The 20,990-nt window shown below is 44.3% G+C and overlaps 1 protein-coding gene across 1 annotated transcript; it reads left to right on the top strand.

Moving 5' to 3' along the window:
- The first annotated feature begins 6,580 nt into the window (after window positions 1-6,580).
- On the top strand, window positions 6,581-20,804 carry slc26a6.2 (solute carrier family 26 member 6, tandem duplicate 2). Its single transcript, XM_076277296.1, has 19 exons — window positions 6,581-6,732; window positions 7,744-7,883; window positions 7,991-8,101; window positions 8,478-8,653; window positions 8,758-8,922; window positions 9,175-9,327; window positions 9,706-9,788; window positions 10,025-10,172; window positions 11,471-11,584; window positions 12,185-12,262; window positions 12,494-12,589; window positions 12,704-12,810; window positions 13,588-13,657; window positions 13,862-13,954; window positions 14,069-14,191; window positions 14,289-14,438; window positions 14,598-14,652; window positions 15,247-15,365; window positions 19,608-20,804. Exons 1-19 carry the CDS (start codon window positions 6,581-6,583, stop codon window positions 19,629-19,631), a joined length of 2,157 nt encoding a protein of 718 aa, XP_076133411.1. The 3' UTR covers window positions 19,632-20,804.
- Window positions 20,805-20,990: the final 186 nt, after the last annotated feature.

Raw genomic sequence — 20,990 nt, 5'->3', positions numbered from 1 at the left:
AAACCTCTTACCTGATCATGTCACATCTGAGTCAATGGGCTACTCCACTGCCAAAAAGACAGATCATGGTCAAGCAAAATTTTTGTTTCAAAATAATCTATTTGTTTTATGATGTAGCCTAATAGGCTAGTGACAAATGGTCAGAAAGGGCTTTAGTTTTTGAGATACCCCTACCGGAGGTAGAACTAAACCCAACAATGTTTTTCCTCATCTCTAAGGTCTCCCATATATGAAATGGATTCTTGGCTAAAAATATTTTACTGCTAAGATTGTTAAATTAACAGATATTGTTATACACCCCAAAACCAAAAAAGGATTAAAATATAGCCTGTCCGTATTGGAGTTAAGGCATATAAATTAGTGCAGATCAATCACACAAGCTCTGAGAGCTTTGAAATTGGCATGTTTATAGTCAGGAAGTTGCTTTACCTACTAGAAAAGACTGGATGTAAATATCTTGATGTATGGAATGAATAGAGACATGTAAACATACACCTAAAATAAGCGGACATGCAAAAAATTAATATCTATGCAGAATGTTTTCATTTACTTTGTAGCTGCTTTACCAGGGATTATCATAGAAACACATTTGATGGCTTGTTGGAAAGGTGGGGTTGTTCTGAATCCAACAATACCAAATATGTAAATATAGTATGATAAGTTAGGGTGTTCTGTCACTCAAATGTCCAAAATGAAAAACGGAAAGAAAGAAAACGGAACACTGGCAAAACACCAAAACACAGTCTCAAGTCCCAGTCTCAAGTCTCAAGTCCCAGTCTCAAGTCCCAGTCTCAAGTCCAAGTCTCAAGTCCAAGTCTCAAGTCCAAGTCTCAAGTCCAAGTCTCAAGTCCCAGTCTCAAGTCTCAAGTCCAAGTCTCAAGTCCAAGTCTCAAGTCCAAGTCTCAAGTCCAAGTCTCAAGTCCAAGTCTCAAGTCCAAGTCTCAAGTCCCAGTCTCAAGTCTCAAGTCCAAGTCTCAAGTCCAAGTCTCAAGTCCAAGTCTCAAGTCCAAGTCTCAAGTCCAAGTCCAAGTCTCAAGTCCAAGTCTCAAGTCCAAATCACATTATCAGTGGTGAGAAGAATGTTGACAAATTCATTGTTACTGCAAGGTAAGTGCTGCTCTATATTTACATTTAATAATGATACATTTCATATGTCCCAGTATTAAACAGTTCATATGAAACACAGATCCAATTGAATCAGGTTAACATTGGAATGGAACACCTTTATTAAAATATTTATATTCACTTGAATTTTGTTTTGGTCAAGTCATTACTGAATCATGGAAAATAATATTTTTAGCTTTTGTCTGTCCAGACAAGCAGTGGACAGTACAGCCTACACTGCTTACATCACCCCTAAGTAGCTAAACAGTTACTTGTCGAAACTACTTTCCCTAGCTAAGAAAGTACTTAGCCCTTGCACGTGTAATTCAACTTGATTTGCATTTCAATGAAAATTCTGAAATGTATATAATTTTTCCTTTTCACTAGTCTTTTGAATTATGGAGAATGTCTTACAGGCATTGGATCCAAAGCTTTGTATCATTTGTGGGAAACATTTTGAAAAGGGCAAGAAAAAAAATCCCTATGTCCAAAACCCTACAGTAGAAGGCCTCCAACGCATACTTACCCTTGCTCAGCAGAAAGAGAGATGATGATGTCCATAAAACTCTGGCTCCATATACAGATGATATTTCCTCAGTTGCTGAACATGGAATTTGTGATGCAGCCATCAGCAACTTTGACCAAAATGAAGAAACCCTGGATGTGAAGCGTAAAAGAATGGACAAAATGTACCTGTATACAAGTTTATCTCCATCCATTCATATCAATCGTGTTTAAGGTGGTGAGGGACCTCTGAACCTGAGGGAACCTGTGCTAGGCATTTATCTGCTGTGGAGACTTCGCCTCTTCGGAACACAACAGACATCATAGCATGAGTTGTACACTTCAAAGGTAAGTATGCGTTGGAGGCCTTCTACTGTGGGGTTTTGGACATACATAGGGATCTTTTTTCTTGCCCTTTTCAAAATGTTTCCCACAAGCTTTGGATCCAATGTCTGTAAGAGACTAGTGAAAAGGAAAAAATTCAGAATTTTCATTGAAATGCAAATCAAGTTGAATTACACATGCAACATTAGTCAGAGGGCTAAGTACTTTCTTAGCTAGGGAAAGTCGTTTCTACAACTAACTGTTTAGCTACTTAGGGGTGAAGTAAGCAGTGTAGGCTCTAATGTCCACTGCTGGTCTGGACAGACAAAAGCTAACAATATTATTTTCCATTATTCAGTATTCTGTATTCAACAGAAATGGCCAACTGCTACCTAACTGATAACATTAAGAGTAAGTTGGACAAGGGTAATGTTGTGGGAGCTGTGTTTATAGACCTCAAAAAGGCCTTTGACACAGTGAACCACAGCATACTCTTGAACAAGCTCACCAACTTCTCTGAACATGCCATCGGTTGGTTTGCCTCATACTTGGACAATCGAGAGCAACGTGTTAAAATAAACACAGGACTCTCAATGCCACTTCAGTCGACAATGGGTGTTCCACAGGGATCCATCCTGGGGCCTCTGCTGTTTAGTCTGTATATCAACGACCTACCAACATGCTGTCAGTCAGCAAACTGTCAAATGTATGCTGACGATACAGTCTTATATGCACCAGCTAGAACACCAGATGCAGCAGCAGAGGTCCTGACCAAGGAAATGGAGGGAGTATCCCAATGGCTCAAAGATAATCACCTGACGCTTAACATTAAAAAGACTGTTTCAATGTGCTTCTCTATAAGAGGTAAAGCCAAATGTACCATTAAAATAGGCCAAGAGGCTATAGAGGAAGTGGATGAATTTAAATTTTTAGGTATTATTTTAGACTCACAACTTAATTTCAAAAAACATGTTAAGAAACTCTGCAAGACTGTCCGGACAAACCTGAACTGCTTCAGAATGATAAGACATCACATCCCGGTCAAGGCAGCTCTATTGTTCTTTCATGCAATGATACTCTCTCACTTATCATACTGTATTACCGTATGGGGCCAAGCCTCCCAGACAACCGTCAAACCAGTCACATCATTATATAAACAGGCACTGAAAATAATGGACCAGAAACCAATAACATCACATCACTGTTTAATTCTACAAAAATATAAGTTATTAAGTTTTGATAATTTCATTAAGTTTTCTTTTCTTAAAATAATTTTTAAATGTGCAAATAATCTGGCGCCCTCTGTACTTTGTCCATTTGTCATTAAAACAAAGGCAAGGAGCGCGGCCACAAGAGGAGCAGTGGGCGGTAACTGCACAGTAGAGGGGCGCAAAACTTCTTTCGGCCAGTCATGTTTCTCAGTAATAGGAACCCGCTTTTGGAATGACTTACCGATAGAACTAAAAACACAAACAGAACTGACAACATTTAGCAGTAAGGTAAAACATTGGCTGAAAGTAAATCAGGGATGTGACCACTAAGACTCGCACGCTCGCACACATGCACACATGCATACACACACTCTATTGTCTATGTTTTACTGTACTGTCTGTGTAGGTGCCTGGCTGTTCGCATAGGTGAGAGTTTGCGGGCGGTTGGGTATCTGGGGGTTGTGTAGTACGTGATGTGATGTTATGTGTCTGTGTTATTGTATGTTATGTGTGACTGGCTGTTCGCATAGGTGAGAGTTTGCGGGCGGCTAGGAATTTGGGGGTTGTTTTGTATGTGATTTGCTGTCTGTGTTATTGTATTTGTGTATGTTGTGACTGGCTGTCCGTATAAGTGAGAGTCTGTGGGCAGTTGGGTGTCTGGGGGTTGTGTTACGTGACTTGCTGTTTGTGATGTTCCTATGTATGTTGTGGTTGTCCTGATGTGCATGATTAGGGTATGAACACTAACATTACCCTTCATGTTTTGTTGGTCTCTATGTGTATAGAGAGGTGTATGCACACATATATTAGACTTTTTAGAATACTTTTAGATTACAATATGTTTTTAGAAAGGTCTGACCAGGGACTGGGGTTGCAAATTAGCCAACTGGCTAGAAACCTTTTATGTAACACATCTACAGACATTGTTATGGCATTGATTGTGATAGCTATGTATGTAATAATGTGCGCTGCATTGTCCCTCACAAATAAACTAATAAAAATAAAAATAAAAAATGACTTGACCAAAACAAAATTCAAATGAATGTAAATATTTTAATAAAGGTGTTCCATTCCCATTTTAACCTGATTCAATTGGATCTGTGTTTCATATGAAATGTATCATTATTAAATGTAAATATAGAGCAGCACTTACCTTGCCATAACAATGAATGTGTCAACATTGTTTTCACCACTGATAATGTGATTTGGACTTGAGACTGTATTTTGCCAGTGTTTCATTTTGGACACCTCATACATTGAGTGACAGAACACCCTAACTTATCATACTATATTTAAATATTTGGTATTGTTGGATTCAGTACAACCCCACCTTTCCAACAAGCCATCAAATGTGTTTCTATGATAATCCCTGGTAAAGCAGCTAAAGTAAATGAAAACATTCTGCATAGATATTCATTTTTTGCATGTCCGCTTATTTTAGGTGTATGTTTACATGTCTCTATTCATTCCATACATCAAGATATTCACATCCAGTCTTTTCTAGTAGGTAAAGCAACTTCCTGACTATACACATGCCAAGTTTCAAAGTTCTCAGAGCTTGTGTGATTGATCTGCACTAGTTTATATGCCTTAACTCCATTACGGACAGGCTATATTTTAGTCCTTTTTTGGTTTTGGGGTGTATAACAATATCTGTTAATTTAACAATCTTAGCAGTAAAATATTTTTAGCCAAGAATCCATTTCGTATACGGGAGACCTTAGAGATGAGGAAAAACATTGTTGGGTTTAGTTCTACCTCCGGTAGGGGTATCTCAAAAATGTGGGGCCATTGTCACTAGCCTATAACCTTTGCAGATGATTTCTCATCTTTTGCTACTGGGAATGTCCAACCGTTCCAGGTTACACAAATATAGGTCAGCTGAATGTAGGCTAGTTTACCTCCCAGTGTTAAACTCCGTGATTACAAATATTTCACAACTTGTATAGTAAAGTGACATTTGATGTAGACTTCATAAGATATTCATGAAATATTTACAAAGGCTGGAAAGAAAAACGGCAATGGTGCTTTGCGATTGTTGGACTTTTATTTTGACAAGTTGTCGTCGTTCTGTCTTCCACATTCATGAAAGGTTTGGTATGAATGTTGAGTCATGTCTCATGAAACGGTCATGAATGCTTTATGTGCAGTTTATGACAGCTGCTATGAATATGTTATAAACTCACCCGTCAAGTAAAGTGTTCCCATGCTTTCTAACCAGTGCAAGCAATGCTTTGGTTGGCTGTCTCTCATTAAGTGGCTGACTTATTGAAATGAAAGCCCACCAGGATTTCAAAGAACACAGTCATTGGGAAAGGGATGTGCCTCAGTGCTGTATTAATGATTAATGAGACATTATGTTGTCACTGATTGTCAGAACACATAAATACTCACATGCAAACAAGGCCTTGTGTTTATTCTGAGGGACGGCCATGGGTAAACCATTGGGTCAGAGTAGTAATTTATTCTGAGGGACGGCCCTGGGTAAATCTAATTGGGTCAGAGTAGAACACAAGGACACCAAGAGGCAGGAGTGTCCAGAGAGCTAATACACAGATATATATGAGACTAAATGAGACTAACTAATTTAACTGAAAGGTGGGTTGACCATACACCTCACTACATAAAACATCATGATTGTAATTGAAGTGCTGATGTAAGCGCATCTGTAATTTGTATTAAAGATTGAAATGTTTTGTTTTGAAATACTTGAAATACACCCCCCCACCCACACACAGACACATACCTGTCCCAGGCATTGCTCAGATTTACTTTCTCTGTGTGTGTGTGTGTGTGTGTCGTGGGTACCAAGGACATGGGGCATTGTTTGTAGCTTATAGATGATATATGAAGGGCCACATGCTGCTCTGCCTCAGCACATCCTGAGCACAAAGCCTGCTTGTGAATCAAAGCCCATCTTCTATCTAATCAGTGTATGTGTGTGTGTGTGTGTGTGTGTCTAATCAGACCACGATAAGACACCTCTGAGGAGCCACCCGCCACACTGGACCTCTCCTCCTCTCAGGATATCTCAACAGGACTTTGATCGGTGTGTGTGAGTGTGTGTGTGTGTGTCCGAGTGACAAGAAAACGTCTTGGGTCAGGACACACACCTGTAGAGGAGCACAAGTGAACACACGGACTTCTTCAGCTGCACATGGACTGGTGCAACAAATGCCCAATTGTGGCTTTACAGCTCAACCCATCAAACGATTAGTAGCTCTAGAATTTCCATACGCTGTCCCCCACTGCTGGATGTCCAAGGAGCTTCACTTCTGGATTTGGAGCCGTGATCTTCTCAGGAATCCCAGCAGAGGACAAAACCTCTTGGTCTGATGACAGGTGGCTCTCTCTGAAGCAACGAACTGATCAGGGACTGACTCTTCCACTGGAAACTTGCACACACACACACACACACACACACACACAGAGCTACCATGGCGGAGGCCCAGGACGAGGTGTGTGAGCCGCGGCGGCGGCTGGACTACAGGGTCCAGCGGGAGGTGCTGGACGAGCTCTGTGTGGAGGACATGGCGGAGAAGACACAGTCCACAAACCAGCTGGTGGAAAAACTCAAAGACTCAGTCAGGTGGGGCACCTCAACCTCCTCATACATAAAAACTCACACAGAGCACTTTCACAACCAGTAAAGTAATCGGCCATTCCTATTGGTTTGAATGGCTATTACATGGCACCTTCTGCTTTTGTGAAATGCCATAAACAGCACAAACATGCCTCTGTATCTCCATCAGTGCCAGGCTTTGTCTGCTCTGTTTCAGTGCAATGCTATACTTATACATAATGCACTAGCAATGTAAAACATCAGCACAACGGATGTTGTATGTCTGTTGTAATCTTTTCTCCCAGCTGTGTGAGAGAGATTAGTCTCATGAGTGCCCTCTACTGGCAGATGGGTCAGGATGGCCATGCCACTTACTTTTAAGTATTTTTTCACTGTTTGGCTTGGTTTCTAATATTCTGCAGGGGAAACAGTGCACTGTTCTTTTCCCCAGCTGTCATTCACATGTCTTCCTTTGTATGATTTCTAATGCCATTTTAAAGCGCCCTTGCACTCTGGGCTTGTTTGGTTTTACAGTCATTCATTGTCACTTATAACCAGTGAAAACCTACCTGTAGCTTCCCTTTTAGATAATCATTTTCTATGTTCAGGCAAAGAGAAAGCCACATTCTTTTTCCTGCTCCTTGTGTTGCTGAGTTACACTGCTATTTTCTGCGTCTGGACAATTTCAAGGATGGCAATTATTCTGTCACTCAAAACCTCTCAAACGGCTTGTCTTATTGTCTTAAGGTCGTATACTAAATAGACAAGGTGTTCACATTTCTAGCTTATGTAAAAAAACATTATATCAACCTGTGTGTGTGTGTGCGTTTGTTTGTGTGGGTGGGTTTGTGTGTGTGTATGTGTGTGTGTGTGGTGTGGTGTGTGTGTGTGTGTGCGTGCGTGTGTGTGTGTGTGTGTGTGTGTGTTTGTGTGTGTGTGTCTGTGTGTGTGTGCGTGCGTGCGTGCGTGCGTGTGTGTGTGTGTGTGTGTGTGTGCGCGTGTGTGCGCGTGCGTGTGTGTGTGTGTGTGTGTGTGTAGGTGTTCTGGTCCCCGGCTGAAGAGCTGCTTCTTCTCCTGTGTTCCTGTGTTGTCGTGGCTGCCTCGTTACTCCCTCAGACAGAATGCCATCGGAGACCTGGTCTCAGGCATCAGTGTGGGAATCATGCACCTGCCCCAGGGTCAGACTATTCATTCAAATGAGAACCATTTCCTCTTCTATATATTATTGGTCTGCTTTGAATCTGTCATAGGTCATTAGTGTGTGTCCCTCTGTGTCCATCTGTAGGCATGGCATATGCCCTGCTGGCTGCTGTGCCCCCGGTGTTTGGCCTCTACTCCTCTTTCTACCCCATCCTCCTCTACTTCATCTTCGGGACATCCAAACACATCTCAGTGGGTGAGCTACACTGTACAGCACAACACTAGATATGGCCACTGTTTTGCCACTCTTTTACTTATTGAAATGAATTGATTATTTAGATGAAGCATGTTGTGTGTGTGTGTTTCATAGTTTATATTATTTATAGCCCTATCTATTACAGTTTAGGTAATTCATTCAGATTATGTTTGAAGTCTTATCGTGTGTGTGTGTGTGTGTGTGTTCATGTGTCCGTGCGTGTGTGTGTGTGTGTGTGTGTGTTCATGTGTCCGTGCGTGTGTGTGTGTGTGTGTGTGCGTGTGTGTGCGTGCGTGTGTGTGTGTGTGTGTGTGTGCATGTGTGTGTTCATGTGTCCGTGCGTATGTGTGTGTGTGTGTGTGTGTGTGTTTTTCAGGCACCTATGCGGTCATGAGTGTAATGATTGGCAGCACTACGGAGCGCTTGGCCCCTGACTCTGACTTCATGGTGTGGGATAATGTGTCCAACAGCAGTATAGTGGACTTCATTAACCGGGATGCAGAGAGGGTAAAGGTCGCTGCCGCGGTGACCTTCATGTCAGGCTTATTCCAGGTGTGTGTTGGTTATTGCTGCAGGGTGTTGCCCAATTTTATACTTCATCTGAAAGTAATATTGATTTTGGAGGGTTTTGTGTGTGTGTGTGTGTGTGTGTGTAGCTGCTTCTAGGCCTGGTGCAGTTTGGCTTTGTGGTGACGTACTTGTCCGAGCCCCTGGTGAGGGGTTACACCACAGGGGCTGCCATCCACGTCATCGTGTCCCAGCTCAAATACACTTTTGGCATCAGTCCTCAACGCTACAGTGGCCCTTTCGCTCTCATATTTGTAAGTGTACATACATGCATCACACACACACACACACACACACACACACACACACACACACACACACACACACAAAGCTCTCATGGCCTTGAAAGGTAAAAACCTTGATGGACCTTATGTAGTGACCGTGATTCTTGAGTAAAGAACACCCTAAAAACATTATATACACATAAATATTGGTCTTCTATAAGTCTTCTACATCACCCCAAACTCACCTCTGCTCTCTCTTCCTCCATGCCTCTCCCTGTGCAGACGGTGTTAGAGGTGTGTTCACTGTTGCCGCACACTAACATAGGCACTCTGGTGGTCAGCATTGTGGCCATTGTTGGGCTCATCATCGCCAAAGAGCTCAGCGCTCTCGTGGCCCGCAAGCTTCCTGTGCCCATTCCTGTGGAGCTCATCGCCGTGAGTGCCATTTCACGCTCACACTCACACTCGCTCTGTCCATGTCTCGATTATTAGGTGTGCAGCAGCAAGTTAGATTCACATATTGATCCTACCCAGAAAGGTCATCCATTATACTATGGACACGATTTAGATTGAGTTTCATTCTGGAAAAATGTCAAATATGTCTGGCAGTGTGTAAAATCTGATGTTACGGAGTATAGATGTTATCTCCTGCTGAAAGGCTTGCTGCATTGTGTTGAGATTTCCATCTCACAGTTCACAGCACAGGAGGAATGAATGAAGCTAACAAGCCTGCATTTATTCCTGATTTTAACTGTGATTCTCTCTCTCTCTCTTTCTGTGTGTGTGTGTGTTGGTGTGTGTGTGTTTGACCAGGTCATTCTCGCCACAGTTATCTCCTGGCAAGTTGACCTGTCTCTGAACTATAAAGTTGAGGTGGTGGGGGAGATTCCATCAGGGTAAAACAAACAATGACATCCATAATATAATATGCTATTCAGATGAATACAATGTAAAAGATAGCTGACACTTCCTATGTATGCTCCTTTGGTGTCTAGTGAATGCAGCATATAGTATGTAGGTTACTAATGTGTGGCTTAAATTACTTACTTCCACACAATTACCCATAAGTACTCATCTCTCCCTCTCTCTCTCTCTCTGCATCCTTGTCTGTTTTTTTCTGACTACTGTCTAGACTCCAGCCCCCAGTTTTCCCAACGGCCTCTCTGTTTGGTCAAGTGATTGGGGATGCTTTTGCTCTGGCAGTGGTTGGTTATGGCATTGCCATCTCCCTTGGTCGGACATTTGCCCTTAAATATGGATACAAGGTGGACAGCAACCAGGTGAGAAAGCTGGTTGACTTGTCATTCTTTCTACCTAATTCATATTCAATGTGTCAGTGGATGGCTCAGTCTTCTTGAATAGCAGAGGTGAAAAAACAAAAAGGGCACCTATGTCACGACCTGTGTTATTTGGCTGCAAGTATAGACCATTTTATGGGGCACCTTATGGTGTTGCATCACTTACAATTATCATTTACAAAACTAAAAGGACCAGCCAATGGGTCACTTTTCAACCATGGGCGCACAATAACGCGTTATTTACTTACTCATTTGCACCATCACCATGACACTCACTCACACAGAGCACCTTACCTTACCTTACTATGCACAGAGAATCACAGCGCAACTGGCTGGGGCACCTGCACCGTACGCCGGCGACCCGGGTTCGATTCCCGCCCCGTGGTCCTTTCCGGATACCACCCCGACTCTCTCTCCCACTCGCTTCCTGTCATTCTCCACTATCCTATCATTAAAAAAGGCATAACAAGCCCAAAAAATATACTTAAAAAAAAAGAATCACAGGCTCAGTCCCTGCCTCAGTCATTGCAAGCGCCTCTTGATTAATCACCCACTATGTGGATACTGTTTTTAGAATTGATTTAGATTAAGTGTTATTTAGTATAATTTGTATTTTAGTATATTTAGTATATTCTTTATCTTCTACTGTCCTTATTGCTTAGTTGTGTTTTTTATATTATATACTTTTAATTACTTTTTTCAGTGAATGTGTGTGTGCTACTGAGACCTTGAATTTCCACTTGGGGATCAATAAAGTAGCATCTATCTATCTATCTATCTATCTATCTATCTATCTATATATCTATCTATCTATCTATCTATCTCAGGTTTTGCTGCATTTGATTTATTGGACTAATTAGACCTACACTGCCACATAAGGGAAATAAACTATTTCACCAATCCCACATGGGGATTAGTCACATGGCCTCAGACAACACACGAGAAAACTGAAACTGGATCAAAGTCAAACTGCTGTTCTGACATCTTTTTTGTTTTCAAGCCGCCACACAGAACAAGACCTGCCATACTTAGTGATTTCAATCTCTGATTACTCTGAAACATTTACGTAAGAGTTAGTTAACCAAGCATGACAAAATCCCGTCCCACTCATCTGTAAAAAGTCCAGAGCCAAGCCTCTCTATGTGACAGCCGTGCTACAGTATGTAGGCTACATGATTTCAACATTTAAAGGTTAATGCTTTCATAGTGTCCACCTTAGACCACTGTTGACCTCTACCACTGTGTGCTACAGCTCACTCTAACCCTACTCTCCGCTCTAGGAGCTGATAGCCCTGGGGCTCAGTAACGCAGTCGGAGGGATGTTCCAGTGCTTTGCTATCAGCTGCTCCATGTCCCGCACTATGGTGCAGGTCAGCACGGGAGGAAAAACCCAGGTGAGGGTCACTATGGGTCCACTGGACCTGACTGGAGTGCTACACTTAAGCCACACCTCTACTTAAACACACCTTAAATGAGCCATGATGGCGGATCTGATTCTTATTTATGATTTGTTTGATATCACTATTAAAGAAAGTGTTTAGTTGTTAAAGTTCATCCGATATTCACAATACATACACAAGTTCTGAAAGGTGGTACTGCCCTATGCATGAATACATCTATTGGAAGTATACAGGATACACTGTGAAAATGGATATGACAGAAAGTCACATATTGATATTCTAGAATACTGATATTGCACTTTTCACATACCATAGGATGTCAAAGTTGTTTTAACATTAACTATTCTATAACTATACTTCTAACTGAAGTAGAACATGAAATGACATGTCCACATATAGCTTCTAGCTGTTAGGAATTAGGAGCCTCTGTGAAGTGTTGCTTCTGAAGCAGTCACTTTAGCAATTACTCTCCTCCATCTCGGAGAGAGACAGAATTACCACGGTCTGCATGAAATGATCAAGCTGCTGTGAGAATTGACTCACCTTCCATCAGCCGGCACTGTTGATGTTCACTGCCACATTTCTTTTGGCCAGGTGGCTGGGGCTTTCTCAGCTGTAGTCATCTTAGTCATCCTGCTATGGATCGGATCGCTATTTGAACAGCTTCCAAAGGTGCAGTAGGAATTAATTTGTGAGTGTGTGTGTGTGTGTGAGAGAGAGAGAGAGAGAGGGAGAGAGAGAGAGAGAGTAATTTCCACTCACTACTGCCATGTGCCTATATTTTACTTATGTACAGAATGCACAAAGCAGACTAAGTGTGTGTATGTGTGTGTGTGTGTGTGTATGTGTGTGTGTGTGTGTGTATGTGTGTGTGTGTGTGTGTGTGTGTGTGTATGTCCTTAGGCTGTTCTGGCAGCCATCATTTATGTCAACCTCCATGGAATGATGAAGCAATTTGGTGACATCAAAACCCTGTGGAACAGCAACAGAGTGGACATGGTAAGGGGGAGCTTGGGAAATCAATGAGGCAAACAGAAAGCTGAGAAAGAGGAAGCGTGCAGCGTGACTGATGACTGACAGCTCTCATTTCCCTCCGGATCTGTCCATCTCTAGCTGGTGTGGGTGATGACCCTTATCCTGACAGTGCTGTTCAATCCTGACCTGGGCCTGGCCGCCTCCATTGCCTTCTCTATGCTCACCGTCATCTTCAGAACTCAGCTGTGAGCCCTCACACACACTCACTCGCACGCACGCATGCATACACTCACACACACGAACGCTCGCACTTCACACGCACGCACTTCACACACACATTCACACACACACTTCACACACTCACTCACTCGCACGCACACACTCGCACTTCACACACACACACACACACACGCACGCACGCACACATTTCACACACACATTCACACACACGCACTTCACGCACGCACTTCACACAAACACACATGCACGCACACACACACACGCACACACACACACACACTCGCACGCACGCACTTCACGCAAACGCAAGCATGCACACACACACAAGAAGAGCGCCACACAAGACATCCACTTGTTTTATCCATTTACTCACTCACTCACTTATTCTTCTTCTTAGAAATATTAGTGTTCCTGTAATTCAACTGTGTCACTTCACGCACGCACGCACTTCACGCAAACGCACGCACGCATGCACACACACACAAGAAGAGCGCCACACAAGACATCCACTTGTTTCATCCATTTACTCACTCACTCACTTATTCTCCTTCTTAGAAATACTAGTGTTCCTATAGTTCAACTGTGTCAGTTCCAGGAATAACAAACTGCCATAGAAACACTGACATGCTATATAGGATCTGTATGGTGGTGTAAACCAGATAACAAACTGCCATAGGCAACACTGACATGCTACATAGGATCTGTATGGTGGTGTAAAGCTTTTGGGCTGAAAGACTGATAAATAATGTCAATGCTATGTGTTGCCTGTGTGAATGTTTCAGGCCTAAGTACTCCCTGCTCGGACAGGTTCCTGGAACCGATATTTACAGACCCATAGAGGACTATAATCAGGTAACCATGACGACATTGCACTAATGTGGGCTGCGGAATTATAGGTGCTGTGTAGTGGATGGCTGGCATTGGAATGATGACAGGAGTCATGCATGAGCGTTTGACAAGGGTGTGGAGGCCTCATTACAAACTTTGCTATTTCGAGGCTTTGTGTAAATAATGCACGTGACAGAGATTGAGAGTTCAGTGTGCTGTGTCTCTCAGGTGAAAGAGATACCAGAGTTGGTGATCTTCCGCTCCTCAGCCACTCTCTATTTTGCCAATGCTGAAATGTACGCAGATGCCCTGGCAGAGAAGGTCGGTTTACCAGACACACACACCCATAGGCTACTGCATTGTGTGCATACTTCACATTCTGTGGATTTAGTCGCAAAGCTCATGTGTGTGAAAGTTCACGTCACTGTGTTCCAGAGTGGGGTGGACATCGCCAAGCTGCTGTCCCACAGAAAGAAGCTGGAGTCCAAGAGGAAGAGAAAAGAGAAGAAGGAGGCCAAAAAGGCTAAGAAGCAGGCCATGAAGGAAATGACCGAACGTGTACGTGGGTCCCACATAAATCTGTATATTTGTCAGTGTGTGCGGCTATGTGAATGCACAGGAACCTGATATCAGCTGTGGTGGTGTGTGTGTGCAGGAAAGTGAGTCGGATGACTCAGTGAAGGAGCAGGTGGTGTTCACCATTGAGGCGGAGACGAAGCCTGGACCCATCCTCCCTCGCGCCATCATCCTAGAGTTGAGTGCGTGTAACTTCCTGGATACGGTGGGAGTCAAGACCCTCAGCAATGTGAGTCACCATCTTGCTCACTCTCTACACCCCTCCACCCAATCCACTGACATGGGGAAACAGGAGCATAAACAACTCTTGATTTGTTTACAAGCTATGGCACCAATTTATCTCAGTATCATAACCCCCCCGCCCCCTCTCTCTCTCTCTCTCTCTAAGATTCGTAAGGACCATGGTGAGGTGGGAGTGCAAGTACTTCTGGCTGGTTGTCAAAGTGAGTGATTTCTCATTTCCACAGTTGTTTATGATGTTGAACTTGACTCTCCAACTGGGACATGTTTTAGTTAGAAGCACTGTTATTGGTAAACTGTATCATTGAATTGACTAAACAAAGTGCTCAAAATTTGGGTCATAGCCTGCGTGCAAGCATGGCCTGCTATTCTGAGCCCCCAAGGTTGTGGGGTTGAGTCCAGGCCAGAGCGTCACTGAGCTGTCAGCACAATGCAGATTACACATACATTGACTGCACATACCAAGAGGAAATGTCAGCCCTCAGTTTTACTACCAGACCTTTGTGGTCATGTCAGAAAGACAGAGACAAAGACTGTTGGTCTGTCTACGTGCACCGCGCTTCCTGTTGATGAGCCTCAGCCCAAATAAGAGATGATCTCTATCATCGCTCTAATTAGGGCTCATTTAGCATAATCACAGATCACGTTCTGTCATCATCAGTTCTCATGATGTGCTGCTACTAAAGTACAGGAACACACACACACACACACACAGTCACACACACATAAAAAAACACTTTTCTCCTCTCTCTCTCTCTCTTTCTCACTCTGTGCTGTCTCCCCCTACACCACTGCAGGCTGTGTGGTGGAGAGTCTGGAGAAGGGCGGGTTCTTCAGTGAAAAAGTGACCAAAGCAATCCTTTTCACGTCTGTGCACGATGCCGTACTATACTGCAGCGCAGATAGACAGGAAGAGGTGAGTTACATGTCAAAGATTTTAACATGCTTCTGCGTCAACTACGCAGTAGCTACGACATCACTCCTACGGCGTCATGACCCTTTTATGGTTCTGCGTCGGGTCATTTGCATCGCAGTGCATTTCACCGCCATAACGCTAGGGGGTGTGTGGCTTCGAAGCTCGGTGTCGCCTGTCTCTGCGTCGCTCACCACCGAAACCATAGACTGTAATGACCGAAACGGCACTCAGAATGGCAAACCCCATAGACGTCGTGCTAAAATATTAATCTTATTTGTTTGGCCTTTTCCTGCTTAGATTTTGTAAAAAGTATTGAGAAATAGACACAGTAAAATCCATTGACCTAGTTACTGTAAACAGCAAATAAGTCTGTGGTTATTTGTGAGGTGTCTGCCAGCCAGTTTAAGTTATGTTAGCAAACAAACTTTAGCACAACTGCCCACACAGTACTGCTTGCTGGCGAAGTGCTAATTTCAAAACGTACTGACATTTTACAAATGGATAACCTCATCATTGTAACCAAAATATGTCTGAGTTTATTTGCAAAGCTTATGTCAGTCAACTAGCATGTTGCTAACTCCCCAAAGTAGGTTGCTTGAAACACCTGTCAACACACAGGATGAGTTGACCAATCACAGTCCTTGCGGTATGCGTCGCCTTGACACGAAGTTACAATTTTTTGGAGGTGCATGTCAAGCTACGGCGGAGGGGTCGGAGAGGGGTTCGCAGCGACGCAGAGGGGTCTGCGGGAGAACGCCGTCGATTTGACGCAGAAGCATAAAACAGGCTTTACACTCACTCACTCACTCTCACACACACACTATAGCAGTGCAAGGATAGGTTTGAAGTAGTAGGGTAACAGCCATTGGTCCAGTATTAAGTTAGGCCACAGTCCAGACTGGGGCATGGAGGGAGGGGTTGTGCATATGGGCTAATACAGCCAGTTAACAGTGTGGACAGTGTAAGTAGTACACAGTGGGCCAGTGGACAGTGTAAGTAGTACACAGTGGGCCAGTGGACAGTGTAAGTAGTACACAGTGGGCCAGTGGACAGGACAGTGTAAGTAGTACACAGTGGGCCAGTGGACAGTGTAAGTAGTACACAGTGGGCCAGTGGACAGTCAGTACGCAAACATTGTTATAGGAGGCAGTGGAAGTGGAGGAGAGGGTGGAGAGGCAAACAGACTATGAAGAGAAATCTATCTCCTCTTCCCTTTAGTGAAGCATTGAAGAGTTGTATGGCCCTGGGGACAAATTACTTCCTCAGTCTGTAGTTGTGCATGGCAGTGACCGTAGTCTCCAGCTGGTCAAGCTCTTCTGAGCCAGCTTTCCTTACCAGCCTATCTAGTCGCCCAGCATCCCTCTTCTTAGTGCTTCCTCCCCGGCATACCACAGCATAGAAGACGACGCTTGCAACAACAGACTGGTAAAATATCCAGAGGAGCTTGCTGCAGACATTGAAGGACTGCAGCCTCCTAAGGAAGTACAGCCTGCTCTGCCCTTTCTTGTAGAGTGCTTCAGTGTTGGCTGACCAGTCCAGTTTATTGTCCAGGTGTATCCCCAGATACTTGTAAGTGTTTACCATCTCCACATTGACCCCCTCAACAGAGACTGGCAGGCTTAAACCTACAGAAATCCACCACCATCTCCTTGGTCTTTGAAGTGTTGAGTTGAAGATGGTTGAGTTTGCACCATTGCACAAAGTCCTCCATCAGGCTCCTGTATTCCTCCTCCTGCTCATCCCTGATACACCCCACAATTGCAGTATCGTCCAAAAACCTCTGCATGTGGCATTACTCGGTGTTGTAACAGAAGTCAGAGGTGTACAGGGTGAACAGGACTGGAGAGAGCACTGTTCCCTGTGGAGCTCCGGTGCTGCTGATCACTGTGTCAGAGAGGCAGTTCTTCAATCTGACGAACTGTGGCCGCTCTGTCAGGTAGTCTGCAATCCAGGATACCAGGTGAGCATCCACACCATCTGCAGGAGCTTGTCGCCCAGTCTGAGGGGTTGGATGGTGTTAAAAGCACTGGAGAAGTCAAAGAACATGATTCTCACAGCACTTTTCCCCTTGTCCATGTGAGAATGCGTCCTGTGTAGGAGATATCTGATGGCATCATCCACGGCCACTTTCTCCTGGTATGCAAACTAGAGGGAATCAATTGTCGCTCCGATCCCATCCCAATCCCATGAAAATACTCCCGTCATATCCCGATCACGTGACTACCCCCCCCCCCCCCTCAAAATAAATCCTGTCCTGCAAAATCCCGAGAGAAAGACTCCCGAATCCCGTCCCACTCCCGTTTCCTTCCCTATGTTGTCTAAAGTTAGCAGACTCTGTTGCCCCCCGTAGCGTGTTTGGTTAATCACGGTCAAATCACTGAGGTTGCCTTGGAAATTTAGGCTACACTATACATGCATTACCCAGACCTAGGCGATTTCATTACGTAATTCCTGACGGAGATCTTCTCATACTCAAAACACTCGCTGCCTTCCGCATACTGATGCTGATGGATTGACTTTTGAACAGGGCAGCTGCTTAGTCTTGCTCTTATAGGCTACTGTGCGGCTAGCAGTAGCCAATCAACAAACGTGAGTTGTAAGTGGTTCCATTTTCTAAGTATATATTTTTTGGGGCTTTTTATGTCTTTTTTAATGAGATAGGATAGTGGAGAATGACAGGAAGCGAGTGGGAGAGAGAGTCAGGGTGGGATCCGGAAAGGACCACGGGGCGGGAAAAACCCGGGTCGCTGGCGTATGGTGCAGGTGCCCCAGCCAGTCGCACCATGGCCGGGGCCAATGGTTCCCTTTTCTAAAACGAAATGCCTCGCAATCTTTGGGTGCACTCACCATATTGCAGCATAATTTTTTTTATTTAATCTCCGGCTCCGTCCCGCTCCCGTTGATTTCTATGTTCTATCCCGTCCCTATCACGTTACCAACAGTGAAATTGACTCCCGTCCTGCGGGAATACCGTGACCCGCAGGAGCCCCGAAACATTGTCACCCTCTAATACAAACTGAGCGGGTCTAGTGCATGGCTTCTTGGGGACGGGGGTGAGACATGACATCTTCCACAGTGTTGGGACTCTTCCGAGATGGAGACTCAGGTTGAAGATGTGCTTCAGTGGCTCACCCAGTTCAGCAGCACAGACCCTGAGCAGCCTTGGACACAGTCTGTAAGGCCTGACTGCCTTCCTGGGGTGGAGTTTCCTCAGCTGTCCTCTAACTTGATCTCCCGTGATGATGGGGGGGGTCTGTTGGCTGGAGACTAAAGTCAGTGTAGCTGCACTGTTCGTGGTCACCTTGTGGGGGAGGGGGGCATCAGCCTTTGATGGTGGGGGTGGGGGTTAGAGTGAGAGTGAGGGGGGAGGTGTGGGTTGGGCAGTCAGCAGAGGGTGGTGGACAGACCACTGCCGCTGGAGCTTGGCAGTTGAACCTGTTGTAGAAATGGTTCAACTGGTTCGCCCTGTCCAGATCTCCCACCGCAGAGCTGTTACTCTTCCTAAACACAGTGATGGTCTACATTCCTCCCCAGTCCTCCTTCATGTTGTTCTCCTGCAGCTTTCTTTCCACCATCCTTCTGTAATCCTCCTTAGCCTCTTTCAGCCTGGCTTTGAGTTCCACCTCAGCGCCTCAGCTCTGCCTGGTCCCCCTCTCTGAACGCCATCTTTTTTCCTATTGAGAAGGGTCTTGACATTGCTGGTTATCCAAGGCTTGTTGTTTGGAAAGCAGCGTACAGTTGTAATGGGAACACCAATGTCCACACAGAAGTTCAGGTAGTCGGTAGTGCAGTGTGTGGCCCCCTCAATGTCCTCACCTACGTTCAGGTAGTCAGTAGTGCAGTGTGTGGCCCCCTCAATGTCCTCACCTACGTTCAGGTAGTCAGTAGTGCAGTGTGTGGCCCCCTCAATGTCCTCACCTACATTCAGGTAGTCAGTAGTGCAGTGTGTGGCCCCCTCAATGTCCTCACCGTGTGGCTACTGGAGCACATTCCAGTCTGTGGATTCAAAACAGTCCCTCAGGGCCTCCTCTGCGTCAGGGGACCACTTCCTGAAGGAGAGTGTGCTGGTTGGTTCTCTGTGGACAACCGGACATGTATAGCGGCTATAGGAAAACCAGGTTATGATCTGACTTCTCAAGTGGTGGCAGTGGAGTGGCAATTTAAGCGTCATTTGTATTGCCATACAAAAGGTCAATAAAAATGGGATAACAACATTCACTCTCTTTGCTTTTTGTTTTTCAGGACTTGAAGGCAACGCAGCTTTGAATTCTGAGTATTGGTGGACACACACACACACACACACACAGACGCACACACACACACACACACACAGGCGCACACAGAGATAGCACACTTCTGAGGGGAAGCGCTCTGAGACAGCACATCTCCTGTATCTACTCCTCTAATTGCCTTCATTTTGTGTTTGTACTGCAGCTTATGTAACTAAATGATTTTGGCCCACTATGAAATGAAAATAGCTTCCCACTGCTGAGATCCCTGCTGGTCTGTGTTTAGGGCGACAGCTTATGTTTGTTTCTCTCGCTCCTACCAAGAGGAATTTGTGAACATTTTCAACAGCTCAAGACCTGCATTAAACTTTATGTTTATGTCAATCATAAACCATGAAACAACATGACAAGCAAACCCAGCTGAATTTGCTGGAGTGTGGTCCGATGGGTAAATTAAATCCTAGACTGGATTATCATGCCATTTTTCCACTTGGGCCATGATTCAAATGAATGTGATATTCATAATTAAGGACCTGACCTATCATCTGTTACTGGTCAGATTCCAAATGAGTCAATTAGATCAGTGGTTCTTAACTGGTGGGTCGGGACCCAATAGTGGGTCGCGGAACCATTCTGGGTGGGTCGCGGAGCTTGTGGTTAAAAAAAGAGAAGAAATCGCCCATTTCAAATAGACTTAAATTGAGACGGAATGGTGCAGAATCCACAGTGTGCGATGTTCACAATTGCTGGAACATGAGTGAAAATGCCTCTCCTCACCTATCAAAGACAGACCTGTCAAGTACTTTAAGGTGACATCAGGAGTTGGAGACTTCAGAAGTGTAATGCCAAAGAGCATGTTCCAAACAAATAGGCCTACAGGCACTTCGCCTGTCTTAGCGTGTAGCTCACCATATCTGTTGTCTTGAACGTTATAAAAAAATATATGGGTCTTGACTTCATGAACATGGGAAATTGTGGGTCCCAAAGCCAGACCAGTTAAGAACCACTGAATTAGATGACCCAGTGCCTTGGTTAAAGAAGTGGTATGTGTTTTGTTAATAGCCACACAGAGCATGCTGTAGCAGGAAATGTTATGAGACACCAAAACTAAATGAAATACAGATGGTTGTATATGACCAAGTGATCAGATGATCATCAGTTTGATGTTGTTTTGTGTGTGTTTTTATTTATTGATGAACATTCCCATGAATAAAAAATAGTGATATGAACATTTGATGACTCCTAACTTCTTTAATTTCCCCTACCCTATTCTGTACCACACTGCACATGTAATTGTGTGTGTGTGCGTGTGTGTGTGTGTGTGTGTGTCTGTGTGCGTGTGCAGGGGTGTCGGACTGGGGGTAAAACTACTACTGCTTATAGGGGCCCAAGGGGA

The sequence above is a fragment of the Alosa pseudoharengus genome, unplaced genomic scaffold, assembly GCF_046254945.1.
Source record: "Alosa pseudoharengus isolate Yale_2024_CS ecotype anadromous, Long Island Sound unplaced genomic scaffold, YU_APseudo_1.1 YU_APseudo_1.1_scf_9, whole genome shotgun sequence".
NCBI lineage: Eukaryota > Metazoa > Chordata > Actinopteri > Clupeiformes > Clupeidae > Alosa > Alosa pseudoharengus.
Note: the sequence above shows the minus strand (reverse complement) of the source record. Positions and strands in the feature narration are given on the sequence as shown.

Bases quoted from the DNA above. Each gene is read 5' to 3' on its own strand.
- slc26a6.2 (XM_076277296.1), top strand. From the start codon at position 6,581: ATGGCGGAGGCCCAGGACGAGGTGTGTGAGCCGCGGCGGCGGCTGGAC. The intron at 9,328-9,705 runs GTGAGTGCCATT...GTGTTTGACCAG, and splicing joins TTCCTGTGGAGCTCATCGCC to GTCATTCTCGCCACAGTTAT. The intron at 13,658-13,861 runs GTAACCATGACG...TGTGTCTCTCAG, and splicing joins CCATAGAGGACTATAATCAG to GTGAAAGAGATACCAGAGTT.